The sequence below is a fragment of the Lagenorhynchus albirostris genome, chromosome 5 (assembly GCF_949774975.1).
Source record: "Lagenorhynchus albirostris chromosome 5, mLagAlb1.1, whole genome shotgun sequence".
In the NCBI taxonomy this organism is placed as follows: Eukaryota; Metazoa; Chordata; class Mammalia; order Artiodactyla; family Delphinidae; genus Lagenorhynchus; species Lagenorhynchus albirostris.
The window spans coordinates 105,756,344-105,775,806 of NC_083099.1; the positions used below are offsets into that span (position 1 = coordinate 105,756,344).

Genomic DNA, 19,463 nt, shown 5'->3' on the forward strand with positions numbered 1-19,463 from the left:
ACACACACACACACACACACACACACACACACAGGGGAGTGGTCGTTTAAAGTTTCCTTTTCCAAAGGCTGTGTATTTGCTTTTTAATGTTTTAGTAATGTCACATAAAGAGTATCACCAGAGAAGATCCAATTAGAAAATTCCTTAACTGATGTCCTGCTTACCATCAGCTCTAATAGTTTGTTTGAACTAAATTTTTTTAAAATTTATTTTATTATTTATTTATTTTTGGCTGCATTGGGTCTTTGTTGCTGTGTGCGGGCTTTCTCCAGTTACGGTGAGTGGGGGCTATTCTTGTTGTGATGCACGGGCTTCTCGTTGCAGTGGTTTCACTTGTTGCAGAGCACGGGCTCTAGGTGCACAGGCTTCAGTAGTTGTGGCACGTGGGCTCAGTAGTTGTGGCTTGCGGACTGTAGAGCGCCGGCTCAGTAGTTGTGGCGCACGGGTTTAGTTGCTCCGCGGCATGTGGGATCTTCCCGGACCAGGGCTCGAACCCGTGTCCCCTGCGTTGGCAGGCGGATTCACCACTGCGCCACTAGGGAAGTCCTGAACTAAAAGTTTTGCACTTAAGAACCACAGGGGCCTTTGAATTTTATTATTGCATTTAGGAATAAATCTTAGAAGTGACACCACTGAAGTTAACATTTAGGGCATAGAGCCCAAAGAAGTTTCAAAAGAAATTTGTAGAAATATTGTTATGTTCTTTTTATTCTTCCCAGACATTAGCTTTTTTGATGTTTAGCTTTAGAAAACATGCTTTATTGATTCTTGAGCCCCACACTGCTATTTCTGTAAGCTGTAAAAGTGCAAGGAAGATGTCTGGCTTGTTTGCTGTTGTTTCTCCAGTGTCTGGGAAAGCCTGTGCTCACAAGGGGCATGCAGTCTTTGTTAAATGAACAAAGGGGTGTGCTCTTAACAATGGCTACAAACTTGAATGGAGTCTAATTTAATAACATAACTTATTTTTGAAATCTCACAACCTAGAAAATCATCTGGGGTCCTATCAGAAAAGATGATCATTTTTTATGTAATTGGTTAGAATATGATTTATTATTAATAAAAAAGTTTACTATATTGAGCTTTTCAATTCAGAGAGTTGTAACTTGAGGGACATATTTATTTAATTTATAAGAATGTGCACTGTACAGCACAGGGAATATAGCCACTATTTTATAATAATTTTAAATGGAGTATAATCTGTAAAAATATTGAATCGCTATGTTGTACACTTGAAGTTAACATAATATTGTAAATCAACTATACTTCAATTTAAAAATAGAATGCACTTCTTTAAAACTTGTAGGCAGAAGTAGACTGTAATGTGATAGCACTATCAAATAATGACTTTGTTTTGCATTTTGAATGTCAATCTGCTGGCAATGTTTAACTTATTTTATGGAACAATTAGACTAAATTTTTTTATTTAGAATGCTTACTAAATAAACTATACTGTCCTGTCTCTTGCTTTTTATAATATTAATAAAGACCAAGCATTATACAGGTCATAATCTATGTAGATTATGTTTGTGCACATATAATCAGCATTAACTGGATGGCTAGAAACTTTGATATATCATGAACAACAAAAAAAATTAGTTTTCATGGGATTGACATATATACAGATATGTATAGATAACTAATGAGAACCTGCTGTATAGCACAGGGAACTCTACTTCATGTCGCTGTATGGTAGACACTAACACAACATTGTAAAACAACTATACCCCAATAATTAAAAAGAAATAGTTTTCAGTGGCCTGATCGTCCATGCTTAAGCACACATCTAGCACCCAGGAGGTGTTAAATAATATATATAACTGTATATTTAATATATTATATATATATTTACTATATATATATAAAGGTTTTTCTTATTTGAGAGTAAATTCCAAATTATTCAGCTATGTGGATTTACAAGTACTTTCTCTTGATAATTCACCTGCTTAAAGCATACATTAGCTGGGGGGAGTGATTCTTTAGTTTGCAAAAGGCAGGGCAAAATGTACATACATATATACACACCTAAAAATACATATATGCATGCCTTTGAAACTTTCAAATAGAAGCAAATGTAATGCAATATAAATCTAGAATAGTTTTTGCACTTAAAACCCAGACATTTTGCACTTAAAATATGAAACTGCTGGGAATGTTTTATCTGACATTATATAGCAAAAAGCATGTATACATGCTTAGTCATCATTACAGATGTATGTTTAGATCATATTATCAGACATTCATTTTGAAGGTCATTCTTTGCAACTTTAGATACAATTAGCATTGGAAACCAATTTTTCTCCCTAAAAATATTTTGAATCAATAATATTGAAATAGCAATTCCTTAGTTATTTAGCTATTCATTGGTTGTAAATGCACTGGTATTTGCTATTAACTCATTTGTATAAATGAGTTTTGAGACTATATTTTCTAACTATATTGATAGAATTTTAACAGATACTGGCCTTTTTAAAAAATAGAAAATGGTTAATGTTATTTAGAATCCTAAACTGCAATTAAACAAATGACAAATGTGATTTGCTGTGCAGTATCTACATGTTCATACATTTGGGAATAAACGTCAAAGGCTGACTTTAGCCACACAGGCTTTCCAGCTCATGTTTCTGTGAGCTCTTCTGTGGTAAATCTTCAGGAATTCAGTAGAGTTCCAGTAAAATGGAAAGATCTGTCACTTAGCTATTGGTATACTCAATTTTACCCTGTAGAGGTGGTTGAGAAACTCATTCATGTAATTTACCTTTCCATATCTAATGGTGGAAGTATTTGTTAAAGGAAACATTTTCAGTGTTTGGGGACAGAGGGTGTGTGTGTGTGTGTGTGTGTGTGTGTGTGTGTGTGTGTGTGTGTGTGTGTGTGTGTGTGTGTGTGTGTGTGTGTGTGTGTGTGTGTGTGTGTGTGTGTGTGTGTGTGTGTGTGTGTCTGTTGGGGACAGAGGGTGTGTGTGTGTGTGTGTGTGTGTGTGTGTGTGTGTGTCTGTTGGGGACAGAGGGTGTGTGTGTGTGTGTGTGTGTGTGTGTGTGTGTGTTCCTCAGGCTTCAATCCAATTGACTCTTGAAGGAACTAAGTTACAGGAATGGTCTTAAATACCTTTATGGGACTCAGCTTCTACAGAAAGGAAATTGGAAAAGATCTATTTTTTTGTAGCTGCAAAACCCTATTCATGTAGAGTAATGGCATCAAAGGAGAAAGTCATCACAGGTCTCTTTTCAGATCTGCACATACACTATTTTAACATGGGAGTGTCTGAAATAGGAGTACATGTTTAAATTGGGCCCACTGGGATCAGGCTAGAAGTGTCGCTACTGGGCTAGTAAGGAATGGACATGTGGCCAAGGGGCAAGGGCAGGCTTCTCCTAAAGGCATTCATTACAAAGAATAAAATACACATCACTGTGCAGGTCAAATAACATAAAGCTCACAGGCTACTAGATTCCCCACTCTGGTCTACAAGGTCACTTATCTTTTAAAAAATTTTTTTAAATTTATTTTATTGAAGTATAGTTGATTTTCAATATTGTGTTAATTTCCTGAGCCCATTTCCACTATCCCTGCCATGACCAGGTGCTCCTCTCAGAGCACAGAGTACAGTCTGTGCAACACAGTCATGTGACAGATGGTCATTTTATGTTTTCTAAGTTGCGTATTGACATTTTTGTACCACATTCTACTTCTCGGAGACTCAGCAATCTCCTCCATCCATGACTTTTACATCCAGTAATAGAATAGGACATTGGGCTGCATCCCTTTCAGTAACAGAGAAATTGCTATACTCCTCTGCTCTTTCTACTGGCAAACTTTTGTTTGACTACAGCTGTTAAAGAAATCCTTTTGCCAAAAGTAGGAAATCAGGGAAATCAAGTTTAAAAAAAAAAAATCAGTATTTTCATTAAACTCAGTGTGTAAGAACCCTTGTTTCCTAATCTTAAGGGTCTAAAAGGAAATTTTATTTTTAGCAAAGGATAGTGTAACATTACAAATTTATAGTGACTGTTTGTGAAAACTGCCACTAGAGCATTTTATAAATGTAGCCAAATCAGAATGACTCTACTTTTTCCTTTGGATCCCAAAGTCTTCTGTGGCATCCATTTTTGACTGAAATTTAAAAAATAAGCTCTAAGACCTATCTGTTTAAAAATGGTTATCCCCTGAAAGTTCTAAGAAAGAAACTGTCAAATAAATGTCATGTAAAACCACCAATTCTTACTTACTCTATTCACAGACATCAGTCTTGTATCAGCTGCTAATTCTTAAAAAGATAATTATTGCTAAAATGTAAGTAGCAGAGTTATCTAATTTTTCCTTCCAAGAAAGTAATAAAAATCAGTCTTTTGAAAAATTACCAGATATGCATAAAACGTTTAACTTTAGCAGAAACCAAAAATAGAGTTAAAGGAAAAAAAAAGCATAACAGCAATAAACCTTTATTGGGATTTTTTTTTTAACAAAATAATTTTAAAAACAAAACCCCCCACATGTAAACAAGAAAGTAAACAAGAAAGTTAGTTAGCATTATTATGTACATCCAAGAATCAAAACAAGTTCTGGGTTAACATTCCATAATCCAGTAAAATGTTTTGACCCATCAATGTTCAGGGTAACTGCATTTAATATTATCAATAACGGAATCTTATCTTTGAACATTATAAAATGGTTTATGGATTATAAACTGGAAAGTTTAGGTTTTTGTTTTTCCCACCAATCCATATGCCACATGTCTACTAGTCCTAAAATGTATTGATGTTGTCCATATTAGTCCAAAATATCCATTATCCGAAATTAACCAGGTTACACCTATCTGATCTCCTCCAGAAGAGTTTTTATGGTGGGATGTGCTAGAACCCATATATGACAACATCATTTTTCAAAGCTAACCTAATTCTAAATTCTAACTAATCTGCCACTTCTTCACTTATTCTCACTTTCTATCCATACATTAAATACCATAGCAACTTTACCTTAAAAAATGCAGCTAATACATTAATACACATTCAGGCAGTAATTTCTGACAAAGTTATAGTTTATTTACCAAGAAAAAATGCTAATTTTTAAAATTTAGGTTGAGTACTGTCATAGTAGTGTTATTCAACTGAGAATGATGGCTTCAATTTAGAGGGTTCAGTGTACACATTAATACAGTTCAAAACTAAGGAGATTAAATTATAACTCATATGGAGAAAATCTAAGTTCTTGGAAGAAAGATCAAAATATATTGTTTTATTACTAAAAAATGTTATTAATTCAGTGTCTCTTTTTGCTAATTATATTTAATTCACTTTTATAAGCTTTACAAAAAAGAGCCTGGATAATTTTTGTAAAAGGCTTCAGTTTGAGTTTAAAATGTAATTCTTTTCTGTCAGTTAAAATGATTTAAAGATGTGCACAATATGTTTGTGCTATTTAAGGCAGGTGCCAAGCACATTTTGAAAGGTAAGAAACTTACCAACTAGAATGTTCTCCCAAAGGAAAAAAAAAGAAAAGAAAAGCTCATAACAGTTTTTGTTTAAGACAGATGTTTAAATAGCACTCTTCTTTTAGGTAATTTAAAAATAATTTGGCAGGTAAACCACCTATGGTCATAACACATATCGCTTACAAAGGACAAGTTAACAGATACAGAATTAATGATATACTTTTAATATTTTTACAGGTCTCTTTAAGCTGGTGCCTAGTGGCTTTAACAAGATTTGTATTCAGTGAAAAAGATTTAGAACATAAACTACGCTAAGTAATGAATATAATTTCTCTATGCCATGCAGAAGTCAACATTTACACATCATCACTCCTAAACAGTTTTAATTAAAATCCAAACTGTTCCCATTTTTGCATCATTGTCATTCTTTGGCAAAAGATTCAAAACAGCCATGGGTTAGGAAACAACTGTTTACTCATGGTCTTCATTTTTGCAAAATAAATGTGTTTTGTAAAAGGAATCTGCACTGTGCCTGGTTTATACTAAATAATTATAATAGGCAAAATATAATGGCTTTTTTGATTAATCTACTCCTAAAGCTTTGAGTTGCCGTTCAATCTCTTCATCGGAGATTGTAGCCTTTGAAGTAGAGGCAGATGGTAAGCTTCGGGCTGCTGATGGAGCTTTGGCCATCTATATTAAAGAGAGAAAAAATGTGTATTATCAAACTTTTGGGATAGGACATAAAGGATGTGCTGCAAACAGGTGTAATTTACTTTTCAAACAAATATTAAAAATATACAACCTAACATAAAGGAAAACTTAGAACAATTAAGTGACACAAATGGTAGACAAAATATTTCCAACTGAGAGAATAAGACATTCATACCTTTCCAGAGATTTCAATTCCAATTTCATCAAGAACTTCATTCACAATATCTTGGCTTTCTTCTTCATCATCAGAGCCATCAAAGATGTCATCAAGTGTGTCATTGACTTGAGAGGAGGGGAGGAAACAAAGCAATTACTTTCAAACAGATTTCAGGTTAGGTTTATATTTTTAGAAAAAGGCCCAACTATGTAATTTACACAGTACAAATAAAATTTATGACTAGATGGAGAAAAGTAAAGATCTTAGGTAGTTTACACTTAAGTAGAACAGAAAAAAAAAATAAACAGTTTGTGATAAATGGAAAGGTAAATGATTATAAAGCTTCAAAGGGAAGAGAGTATATCCACCTGGGGGGAAGTAAAATGTGAGATGGTCCTTGAAGAACACATAGGATTTAACCAAACAGAGATAGCATAGTGTGAGCAAGGACAATAGGGAATATATATAAGAAAGAGTAAGTTCCTCTGTTTATTTAAGATGTATAAATGGAAAATAGTTGAGAAGGAAAGAATTAAAGCAACTGGCCTGTGATCATTACTAACATGATCACCGGGGAATGCCCCCAGAGAAAGGAAGACAAGTAACCTAGTCTGATCTCTCTGTACGCACGCTGCAAATTGGGCTCCTGGTAAACAGACTAATATTTGCTAGCAAGAGAGTCCTTGTTTATGGAATGCTCCTAGCAGGCTGTTTTTGCTTTGGTATTGCTATAGCTACTATCTATGGGTTTATATCCATGACTCCCTAGAAAATAACATAAAAGGTAGGTGACCATCTGAGGTATAAATTTAATATATTTCCTAAAATGCTCTTTTCAACATGAGATGATAAGCAAACCTATTGGACACATCATCTCTTATGCTAGGTCAAAGAGCTTATGTCTGATATGGAAAGAAAAGATTTGGAGAGTCATTTGGGATGTCCACCACCCTCCTTGTTTTGCATGTGCATCTTAATAGCTTGTATCCTTGACATTGCTACTAAAGCTTAATATTGGTTAAGATCTCTGATTTGTATGAGCACGATTTGATAATTTAATTTTGTGTGTTAGTTTAATAGTATAAAGTCAATTGGAAAAAGCTAAACAGCTAAAGGCCAAAAAAGTGGAATATCATCTCCGAAGAAGTAAAATGAACGTTAAGACTTTAATTACAATCTCAATTCTTCCACTTAGTACCTGTGCAACTTTGGGGGAAGTCACTTTACCTCTCTGGGCCTCAGTATTCGCACTGACAAAATAAAGGGGCTTGACCTGAAAATTGTTTCTGATTTATAATGTAGGATTTTATTTTGTAGTCAGAAAGAAGCCACTGTGGGAATATGATCAGCACACTCAGAGGTAAGCTTCTAGAAAAATTATTTAGCAGTGATACTCAGATTATAGTGAAGTAACAAGGGAGGTGGGGAGTCCAGGTCAGAGTTTATAAGGGCCTGAATGCAAAAAGACTTGCAGAAAAAATGAAAGAAAAGGATGGAGGAGAAACACCAGAATGGTGTAATCAGGATGTAATAAAAATTTCCCAAAGATCTTGTTTCCAAAATCTAAATGTGACCAAGCATTGGAGCAACACTGTACAATATAAATTCTAATTGGACAAAGACATGTCCATTTAAACCTTGAATTTATCTTTGGGTGAAAATACTAATGTTAAAATACCTTACTGAAAAAACAAGTAACCACCAATAACTACTATTCTTTCAGACTCACTTTCAAATTACTAAAACACAAACAAGAACTGTGACAGATACAAGTTTTAAGTACGAGCTTATTGATTCTCTTCATTATAGCTTAATGGAATAGTTAATCCCTCTGTTAAGATCTGCTCACACCTGTGCCACCACTGGAATCCACATAAACATATCAGATACTGTGATCATTATATAAATGACAATTCCCTCAGTCATTAAAAATTCACTAATGATGTCTTTGAAAAATTATATTTTTAAAAGTAAAGGTTCAAAGTAAAAACTAAAGTAAATAATTTTTGCAACTATCAAAGATACATGTACAGTATCATTAAACCTTAGAAGGAAAATAGATACTCTGAAATAGAATACTAGAACAAAGGTAAATTTAGTAATCCTAGTAATTTAATTAGATACTATTTTATGCAATAAATGCCATTAAATTAAAATGCTAGCAGATAAGCAGAACTAAACTGGCATATCCCGACATAGTTGTAAAACAATTAGAAAATATCTTTGCGAAATAATGATGCCAGCTTTGACATATCATACAAATAATGATTCAATGTTGACCAGGGTGTTGTGAAGGGTCACTCATTTATTATCGGTGAAATAAAGATGGGTATAGTCCTTCTGGAAAAAGTCTGGCAGTATGAATCAAAAGTTTTATAAAAATTAATACTCTAAGAACATTGAAGAAATTCAGACAAAGAAACATATTTATCAAAGGATTATCAAATACATTGAACATTTTAAAACAATCTTATTGACCAATGTAAGAATGGTTCAATAAATTAGGGTATATTGATGTTACATAATACTAAAGCCATTAAAAAAAACAGACTTCAGAGAAAATTCAAGGTTATGAGTACATGTTTATGTTATACTACTGTTTTTTAAAGGCAAGGTAAGATTCAAAATTGTCCATGTTATATTATCTCATTTTATAAGATATGGAAAAATATAGGAAAGACATATACAATGTTAACCCTAACTATATCTGGGTGGTGTGATGATAAATTTTTTTTATAACTTTGTTCATTTTATTCCTCATATTTCCACCACAGCCTGTAGTTTATACTCAAAAAGAAGAAAATTAAATATTAAATTTAGACTCTGGAAAGGGAAAAAGAAAAAAGAAAGAACTCCGTTATTTCTACCTCCAATATAAATAGATTTTCTATAGCATGAAATATATATATTAAATTTATATATAGATAGATATACATTAGATATTCTACAGTATGAAAAAATAAAAATATATCTTCTATATATATTTATAGATCTTCTATAGTATGAAAGAATCAACACAACTCTTAAACTATCTAACTTATACCAGGAAGAGTTATTTTATTCACAAGTTGGTTTTGGTCCTCTAATCAACAAAGTAAGACTGCTGAGGCCAATATGGCATAGAAATATGGCATCACATATTTTATATTTTTCCTTCAGTTAAATGTTAATAGAATTTTGAGCCTTATATAAAAATACAATGAAATTACAATATAGTCATCTATCTAGAAGGGAGCTGTATCATTTCTTTTCTCATCATTTGTGCCTTCGTGGATGAGAATATGAGGTTGCTAGTAAATAAACTTGCTAATTCAAAGAGAAAAACCTGTAAATTTCATTACAAGTTATTAAACTTACTCATTTCTTCAGTCATTTCCATTTTCATGTTTTCCTTCTGGAAATTCTGCATTGTTTGTAATGTCTTTTGTGGATCCATCTTCTTGTTAACTGCCTGCATTGTCTAAATATATGAAAAGATTCACGTTAGCTACATAATTATGAAAATTTTACTATGGAGTAAGTCCAAAGGGAGCACATCAATAAAAGGCAGGTTTCTTAAAGATATTCTACCATAATCAAACATAATAGCGTTAGTATTCTAGAAAAAAAATGAAATGCTCATTTGGAAACCATCTGCTTAACATCTATATAATAAAGACAACTGCGAAAAACCTCATCTGAACAGTAGGCAAAAAATTATATAATAAAAAACATTGGGGCTTCCCTGGTGGCGCAGTGGTTGAGAGTCCGCTTGCCGATGCAGGGGACACGGGTTCGTGCCCCGGTCCGGGAAGATCCCACATGCCGCGGAGTGGCTAGGCCCGTGAACCATGGCCGCTGAGCCTGCGCGTCCGGAGGCTGTGCTCCGCAACGGGAGAGGCCCGCGTACCGCAAAAAAAAAAAAACACTGACAACATAAAATCCACTGCTATTCAAATGGGAAAACTACATTTGCCTATAATGTGGCAAGCAGGTAATGTCTAAATTAAAAAGAATTGTTTAATTTTTTCAAAAAATTTCAAAAGTTTTAATGTCTAAATTAAAGGATATACTAGCATACATATTTAACCTATTAATTCATTTTAAACCATGATTTCAAGAAATGTTCAAAACATTGAGTTTTGCAAAAATACATGAAAAGAATTCTCTTACATTTTATATTCACAACAACATTTGTTAAAAGAAATTAATGCCACCTAGTAAGGCCAAAATATTTTATATATTATTATTATATATGTGTCTGTGTATATATTATATGTGTGTATTATATGAAATATGTCAGTTTCAAAGATACAAAGCAAACACAGTCTTTTATGCATGCTGCAGCCAAAGTAATCTTTGCAAGTATGACACTGTACTCCCCCAACCCCCACCAGCCCACACATACCTAACTCTCCAGTGGCTTTGCATTGCTTTTAGTATTAAAAGCCAAATTCCATAATTGACCTGTGATACCAAGCACCATCTGAACTCTGATTAACAAGCCAGTCTCATTCTACACCACTGTCCTCTAGACACACTGATCTAACATTTCCTTAAATGTGCTATGTTTCCTCCTGCCACAGGACCTTTGCATATACTGTCCCTCACCTGGAATGCTCTTCTTTATTTGCTTTCACTATCAATACTTCAGATTTCAGTTTACATACAACTTCCTTAGGGAAGTAGTCCCTGACACCCTAGGTTAGAACAGATACCCCTGTTAAATCCTACTCACTATAGATAAAATTTTATTTATTGGTGTAAATTACATTACTTTACTCGCAAATTACATTACTGTTACAAAAATATACTAAAAACAACAAGGATGCTGACAGTGATAATAGAGCAGCTAATGCCTATATATATTAGCTTTCTGTGTGCCAGGCACTGTTCTAAGCACTTTACGTACAATATTTAAAGTTAATTGACATTTAAACCTAACAAGTCTTTATGTGCTAGGTATTACCATTTCCCCTCCATTACAAATGGAAAATGAAGGTATAGGAAGGTGAAATAGCTTGCTAAGGTCACATAGCTACCAAGTGAGATCTGAACCCAAGTAATCTGACTCCAAAGCTTATGTTTTTAATCACTGCACTAAACTACATCTCAAACAGGCTGCCTTTTAAATAGACTTTAACCTATTACAGGTTAAGCCCTTGCCTGGTTTTGCTTTCCATTTCATCTCCATCACTTATTATAATTCCTACTTAGGGGACCTAAACAAATATTTCCTGAATTAATAAATTTCTGAGAAGTTTAAGTGAAAACTAATTCATACATTGCTATATGGCAGGACCACATTAGGTACCTTTTCCTCCCCTGTCACCTGCAGAAAATTGCAAAATGAGTAGTCTTCCTCCTCAACATTATTGAAATGTTATCCAGTCCAGGTGTGTGATCTTCAGATATGACCTTTTCCTCAAATTAGACAGACATTTAGTTCTGTCAATTTGGTAAAACCAAAAAAGGAAAAAAAAGTTTTTGCCTTTAACTGTGTTTTTCACTGTAAGATGACTAAGATTCCTAGAGAGTAAAAACTAACAGAACGAAGGTATATTGAAATATTCTGTTTTTTTAAGGAACAAATGTGCCACTGTACATAAGATAGGCACATTCTATTTTCATGTGTTCTGCAGTCTAAAAGGCAATTATACTTGATCCTCATTATTTCTGGATTCCTTAGTTTTGAATTTGCCTACTCATTAAAATATATTTGTAACAAGTCAACACTTGCAGTACTTTTGTGCTCACTTGTGGACATGCGCAGAGCTGCAAAACATCTGAGTCACCCAACACACGTTTCCAGCTTTGTTCAAGCAAGGTGACACTCTGCCATCTTGACTCAGAACTAATACTGTAAATTAGTGTTTTCTTTGTGGTTTATTTTGTGCCTTTGGTTGGTTGAGGGTTAAAATGTACTGAAGTGTGGTCTAGCGTTTCTAAGTGCAAGAAGCCTGTGACGTGCCTTGGATCAAATGTGGAAAAATTGGAAAAAATACAAATGTGGAAAAAATACATTTGTTAGATAAGCTTTTTTCAGGCATGCGTTACAGTGCTACTGACCATGAGTTCAATGTTAATGATCAACTATGATAAGTAAGGTGTCTTTCAACAGAAACATATAAAACAGGGTTAGGTATAGACTGGTTGACAAAAATTCTGATCAAAGGCTCACAGGAACCTAAGCCTGCATTTCCCCTAGGAGCAATGGTTTGATATTCCCTAATTCAGTATTCCTGACTTTATAGAACATAACTACTGCAAATAATGAGAATCAACTGTTATGTACTATTTTCCTAATATAAACCTGTACTTTCTCTCCTCTGTAACTTTTTTTCCTTTTGCTCTTCACATTCATATTCTTTCTTCCCTTTATTTAAAGCCTATTGATATTTAAGACGTAGGTCTTCTGCAAAGTCTTTCAGATCAAGTATAATTGCCTTTTAAACTGCAGAACACATGGAAATAGAATGTGTCCATCTTATGTACAGTAAGTACTATTCAGGGATCTGTGCAGTTTACTGAAACCTAGCATAGACTGATGTATAGTGAGTTTCCCTGTCAGACACATCTTAACCTCCTCCCATCCCCGACTGAACTATATAAGATCTGTGAGGGCAGAGCCTTTGTCTGGAATTTCTGATTTCTCACAATTCTTAATATACATCAAAGAGCTCATTACTTATTAAATGTCTGAAAGGCTCACAGTCCTTTAAGGTCTATAGTAAAAACACTAATTTTTTTAATGTAAAGACTGTAAGTTAAACTTAAGTTCCTGATAAAAATTAACTGATAAATTCTTCTCACGATACTCATGTGTCCTTCTGACACATTCATGAAAATGAATCAAGAGAAAATTATTATTCAAATTATTATACCAAAACTTACGGCATAATGAAATAAGGCCAAAATCTTAAAATGATGTTTTAAGTCAATTTTAAAAATTTAGAAGCTACATATAATCTTGGAACAGTGGAACTGCCCTGGAACAAAAACTTTTATATTAAAACAAATCAATAAAAAAATCTAGAAATATTTATCTGGATTATGTAGTATTATAACTCATTTTATTAAAAATTAGAAAGATTCTGTAACATATATATCAGAGGGTGCTTTAAATTTAATTTGAATCTAATCTGAATACTGACATTTAAATATCTCAGATAAAATCATAAAGCTATGGATATAAAGGTTCCCACTTACTTTTGCTGTAGTAGACATTGCTCCTGCCATCTTCATCTGGGAGTTCATCACTTTTGTTTGTGTGGACATAGACGTGACTTTTGAACTTACAGCAAAAGTTCTTGTTTTCTGTTTCCTTAGATGTACAAGCTGTTTGGCTAAAACTCTGCAAGCTTCTTTATTACCAATCTTGGCCATTTTCTTAATTTCTAATTCCTAAGAGAGGAAATAAAAAGAGGGGAACAAAATCATTAAGGGGAAGTCCTCAATGATTTAAGAAGAATAGACTGAACATATACAATATACCATTTCACCCTGATTATGAAAAAAGAAAGAGGCTAGTATAAAGTCACAGAAATAGTAATATGAGAGGGAAATTTATTCTACATGTTTACATGGAAAAGAGAGAACTAGTACCTTCATCCAGAAATACAAAACAAGTCTACAGAACAGTACTCACATAAAGCCCAGAAGAGAATTTAAAAACTCAACCCAAAAGCAGGTAGGAAAAAAAGAAAAAAAAAAAAAATCAAATGAAGAGTTGGTAGGAGATAGCAAAATAGAAGACCACAGTGGTATATTTAAAGCTAGTAATATAGACAATTATGTTAGGTGAAAAGATCCATCTCCATCTCAAATAAAAGGCAGACTGTTATATTAGATAAGAACATAAAGACAATTATATGCTATCTCAAGAAACCAAATTTAATTACCAAAACAAAGCTAAACAGAGCTAAGTAAACGGACAGAAGAATATATTCTATATAAATACTTATTAAAATCTGGAAATTTGGAGTGGTTACATTAACCAGATCAAAAAAACTTAAGAAAAAGGAGTATTACCAGAATAAAAAGGGGCATTTCAATAATAATAAAGGAATTAATACATAAAGGTGTCAAAACAATCCTAAATGTGTACACACCTAAAACAGTACTTCCAAATTTATGAAGCAAAAACTGATAGAACTGAAAGGCATAACAGACAAATACATAACTAGGATGAGGGGTATCAACAGCTCCTTTCTTATGTATATTGCTGTACTTGTTAGGACAAGTGGACAGAAAATCTGTAATGATACAGAAGATTTACAAAAACACTATCACCAACTTGACCTAAGCAACATTTACTAAAAGCTCCATCGCCAACAGCAGAATACTCACTCTTTGCAAGTGTACACTAAAAATAAAAATCACCAAAATATACCATATTCTGTAACAGAAAACAAGGCTCAACAAATCTAAAAAGATTGAAATCATATGAGGTATGATCTCTAACTACAGTAAAATTAAACTAGAAAGCAGTAAGAAAAATATGAAAGGAAAAACAGAAGCAGATATCAAACAATGTGGTTTGAAATAAGTCATGGGTTAAAGAAAAAAATCAGAGGGGAAATGAGATAATATTTTAAATTAATAAAATGAAAATGCCCCATATCAAAATGTGTGAGCTGCAGTTAAAAAAAAATTCTTAGAAATGTATAGCATTAGAGCTTACATTAAAAAAATGAATATCTCGTCGGCTTCAAAATAGAGAAAGTAGAAAGAAGAGCAAATAAAACATAAAGTAAACAAAAGGAAGGAAATAATATAAACAAGAAATGTATGAACTAGGAAAGAAAAAAATACAGAAAATTAATGAGATCAAAGGTTGTTTTTTTACAGGAAATTGATCAAATTGATAAACCATTAGCCAGTCAGAAGAGGGAAAAAAACCGAGACAGACAGAGAGAACACACAAACGATAAATATTGGGAATGTAAAGGGAGGCATCACTTTATATCCTAAAGATGTTAAAGAATAATAAAAAATATTATAAACACGATGTCATTACCTTTTAAAATTTAGTAGAAATGGACAAATTACTTGACAGATGCACACTACCAAATCTCATTCAGAAAGGTAGATAGCGTGATCCATTCTATATCTATTTTCTAAAAATTGAAAATTTTAGAATTTAAAAATCTATCCACAAAGATAGATTTTTGTGTAGCTTAAAATCTATCCACAAAGAAAACTTCCCTCCCAATGGCTTTACTGATGAAACCTATCAAACATTTAAGAAAGAAATACACAAACCCTTCCAGTAAATGAAACAGTAAGGCACACTTGCCAATTCATGCTTTAAGGTCAGCAGTACTCTGACGTCAAAACCACATAAAGACACTATACAAAAAGATAACTACAAATTAACAGCTTTTATGAACAGAGATGCTAATATTCTTATGAAAATTTCAGCAAATAGAAATAAAAGTATTTTTAAAAAATTCATCATTACCAATGAAGTTTATCCCAGTAGCAAAAGCTTGATTCAGCTTTGGAATTCAACTTTGGAATTCATCAATGATGTAATTCACTATACTAACAGACTAAAGAAGAAGAACTACATAATCATCATCTCAACAGATGCAAAAAAAAAAAAAAAAAAAAAAAAAAGCCGCACTTGACAAAATTAATTCCTGATAAAAACTCTCAACAAACTAGATACAAAAGGAACTTCCTCAACCTGAGAAAGGGCCTCTACAAAAAGCCTACAGTTAATATCATACTTAATGATGAAAGACTAAATGTCTTCCCCTAAAATCAGTAAAAAGAGGTTATAAATCAGTTTTAACATTGGAAGTCCTGGCCAGTGTAATAAGGTATAAAAAAAAAAAAGCATTAAGATTTAAAAGGAAGATGAAAAATTTTATTTACACAGATGACATGACTGTCTATGTAGAAAGAGATAATAAAATAGAACAGAATCCTCAAACAGGTTACTAGAATAAGTGAGTTTAGGAAGGTTACAGGATAAAAGATCAATACACAAAAAAATGAATGTATTTCTAAATACCAGCAACACAAAATCAGAAATCTGATGAAAGAAGCACAGGATCAGTATAATTACAAGTACAAATACTGCTGAGAAAAATTTTAATCTAAATAAATAGAGAGATATAGCATGCTCATGGGTTGAAAGATTAACATTGTTAAGATGCCAAATTGGTTCAATGTAATCCCAATCAAAATCTGATCCTTTTTTGTAGAAATTGACAAATTTACTTTAAAGTTCATAGGGAAATACAAAGCACCTAAAATAGCCAAAACAATTTTAAAAAGAAGCACAAAACTTAAGGGTTAATGCTATACAACTTTAAGACTTAATTATTAAGTGTTAGTAAAAACAGTGTGGTATTGGCTTAAAAATAGTTATATAGTAAAGCAATTATACTCTAATAAAGATGTTAAAAAAAAAAGAATAGTCATATAGGTCAATGGAATAGCATAGAGTCAAGAATGAGGCCCACGTGTATTTGAACAAATGATTTTCCGCAAAGATGACAAGATATTTGAATAGGGAAAGATGTCACCAACAAATGATGATGGAGCAACTGAATATTCAAAAGCAAAACATGCACCTCTACCCTTACCTGACAACACAGTAAAATTTAATTCAGTAAGATTCACAGTCCTAAATGTAAGAACTGAAATTATAATACTTCTAGAAGAAAATCTCAGAGAAAATATTAGTGACTTAGGGTTAAGCAAAGATTTCTTAGATAGGACACTAAAAGTACTAAATCACAGAAGAAAAAAAATAAATAAATTTCACTTGATCAAAATAAAAATCTTCTGTTCCTCAAAAGACACTCTTAGGGAAATAAAGGACCAAGCCAAGAACTGGAAAAAATAACTGCAAAACATGTATTCAATAAAGCACTTGCACTCAGAATATATAAAGAACTCTCACAACTAAATAATTAGAAAACTTGATGAAAAAAATAGGTAAAATATTTCAATAGACACTTTGGCAAAGAAAATATTTAAATGGTGAACAGGCACATGAAAAGATGCTGAACATCATTAGTGATTAGGGAAATGCAATTTAAAATGACAATCTACTAAACACCACTAGAATGGCTAAAATATGAAGACTGTAAACTCCAACTATTGGCTGGGATGTGAAACAATTTTATTCTCATATATAACTGGTGGGAACAGAAAATATTATAGTTATATATATACACTCTCATATATAACTGGTGGGAACAACAACTTTGAAAAATTATTTGGCATTCGTATACAGTCAAACATACATTTAACCTGTGATCTACCAAGCAATCCCACCCCTAGGAAACATATGTTCAAACAAAGACTTCAACTGAATGTTTATAACAACCTTTATCAAAATAGCTGAAACCTGGAAATAACCCAAATGTCCACTGGTTGGTGAATGGGATAGACAAACTGTGAAATGTCCACACAATGAAATAATATTCATCAATAAAAAGGAGTTAGTATTCATACATGTAACAACACTGATTAATCTCAAAATAATTATGAATGAAAGAAGCCATATAAAAATGAATTCACTTTATGATTCCATCTGTATAAAATTCTAGGAAATGTAAACTAATCTACAATGACAGATCAGTGTTGCCTAACTATGGAGGGAAACAGGGAGGGATGGGTAGAAGGGACTACAAAGGGAAAAAGGAAACTTTTGGTGATGATGGATATGTTCATTATCTTGACTGTAGTAATGGTTTCATGAGTTAATACATATGTTAAAATGTATCAAATTGTATGCTTTAAAAATGTACAGTCAACTGCATATCAAGTATACCTCAAACATGCTGGTTTTAAAAAATATTTTAAGCAACATACATTTAAAAGCATAACATAAAAATACAGAAAGATAGCCAATCTATTAAAAAAGTACATTTATTATCACAGACCCAATAACAGTTAAAATATCAAGTAAGACACCTATGAGTTAACATAATTATTTTCTTGTAACACTCTCTTGTTTTCTAGGACTATTTTATCTTTGCTGTTAACTGACAAGAAGGTGGCTGCTTTAAGCAATATTTCTTCCTAGGCATTCATGTCTTTCACAAACTGAAGAATATAATCAGCAGAATACACAGAATCCTGATAAAAGTCAGCAGAATGACACAGTAAACAAAGGTAAGCAGAAATTGCAGGAAGACGTTAAACGTCATTTCTTAGTAAAGTAAATCACTTACCACCTGTTGTGTCTTTTTCCTAGTTAGCTAATTATTCCAACACTGATTTCTAAATTTGTTTGAAAAGTTAAACTGAGATTTAATGTTTTACTTACCAGCTGTTTTTCTTGTTTCTCTAAAGCTGCTCGATCTCTGATTATAGCCCTCTGTGTTCCTCGTAACTCTCGATTCTGTTCCTTTATTACATCTAAGAGAACCACAAAAGAAACCTAAATGTATGAGCTGTAAAATCTTCTTCAATACCATTTAAAATACTGGACTCAGAAACCTCAATAAAAAAAAAAAAACCAAAAAAACCTTAAATTACAAGATGTTAATTTTTTTTGTTTCAATTCAATATACTAAAAATTAATCAAATGTTAAAACAAATTATAAATATCGATTATATAAAAAAGTACAGAAGTGCAAATATGCTATAGTTTAGCCAAAAGTATATATAAATCACAGTAAAATACTCCCTTAGAGAACTGATTATTATACAATGTTTTATATGGCATATATATATATTTCATATGCATACACACATGCACACACACACACGTGCACACACACACACATGCACACACACACACACACCCTTCTTATCTCTCCTTACTCCAGTATTACATGAAATTCCAAGAAGGAAGACAAGCAATGTGTTTATTAAATCTTTTTTTTCTACACTAAGTCATCATAACAGAGTGAAGCAGCCAACCTTCCAATGAAGCAGACCTGGATTTGAATCGCACCTCTGCCACTTGATAATTATATGATGATACCTTGCAAAGTTAGTTAACACTCTAAACCTCAGGTTTCTTACAAAATTAGGATTGTTGTTAAGGAGTAAATAACATACACAATGCCCTGATATATTTGAAGTGTCCAGTTATTGTTAATGTCTTTCTCATTTATCTCAATTCATCTGGATCCACCGGTCTCACCTTTTTATTTAAAAGATTGTTTTTTGATGTGGACCATTTTTAAAGTCTTTATTGAATTTGTTACAATA

General features: G+C 32.6%; 1 protein-coding gene across 1 annotated transcript in view; it reads right to left on the reverse strand.

Annotated features, from left to right (window-relative positions):
• Positions 1–4,423: 4,423 nt before the first annotated feature.
• CHMP2B (charged multivesicular body protein 2B) overlaps positions 4,424–19,463 on the reverse strand; it is a 29,813-nt gene continuing 14,773 nt past the window's right edge. The window contains exons 2-6 of the mRNA XM_060149395.1: positions 18,571–18,662; positions 13,488–13,682; positions 9,657–9,759; positions 6,318–6,424; positions 4,424–6,121 (exon numbers count right to left, since the gene is read on the reverse strand). Coding sequence (XP_060005378.1) covers positions 6,011–6,121; positions 6,318–6,424; positions 9,657–9,759; positions 13,488–13,682; positions 18,571–18,662 — 608 coding nt within the window. The 3' untranslated portion in view covers positions 4,424–6,010. The remainder of the gene's footprint in view (positions 6,122–6,317; positions 6,425–9,656; positions 9,760–13,487; positions 13,683–18,570; positions 18,663–19,463) is intronic.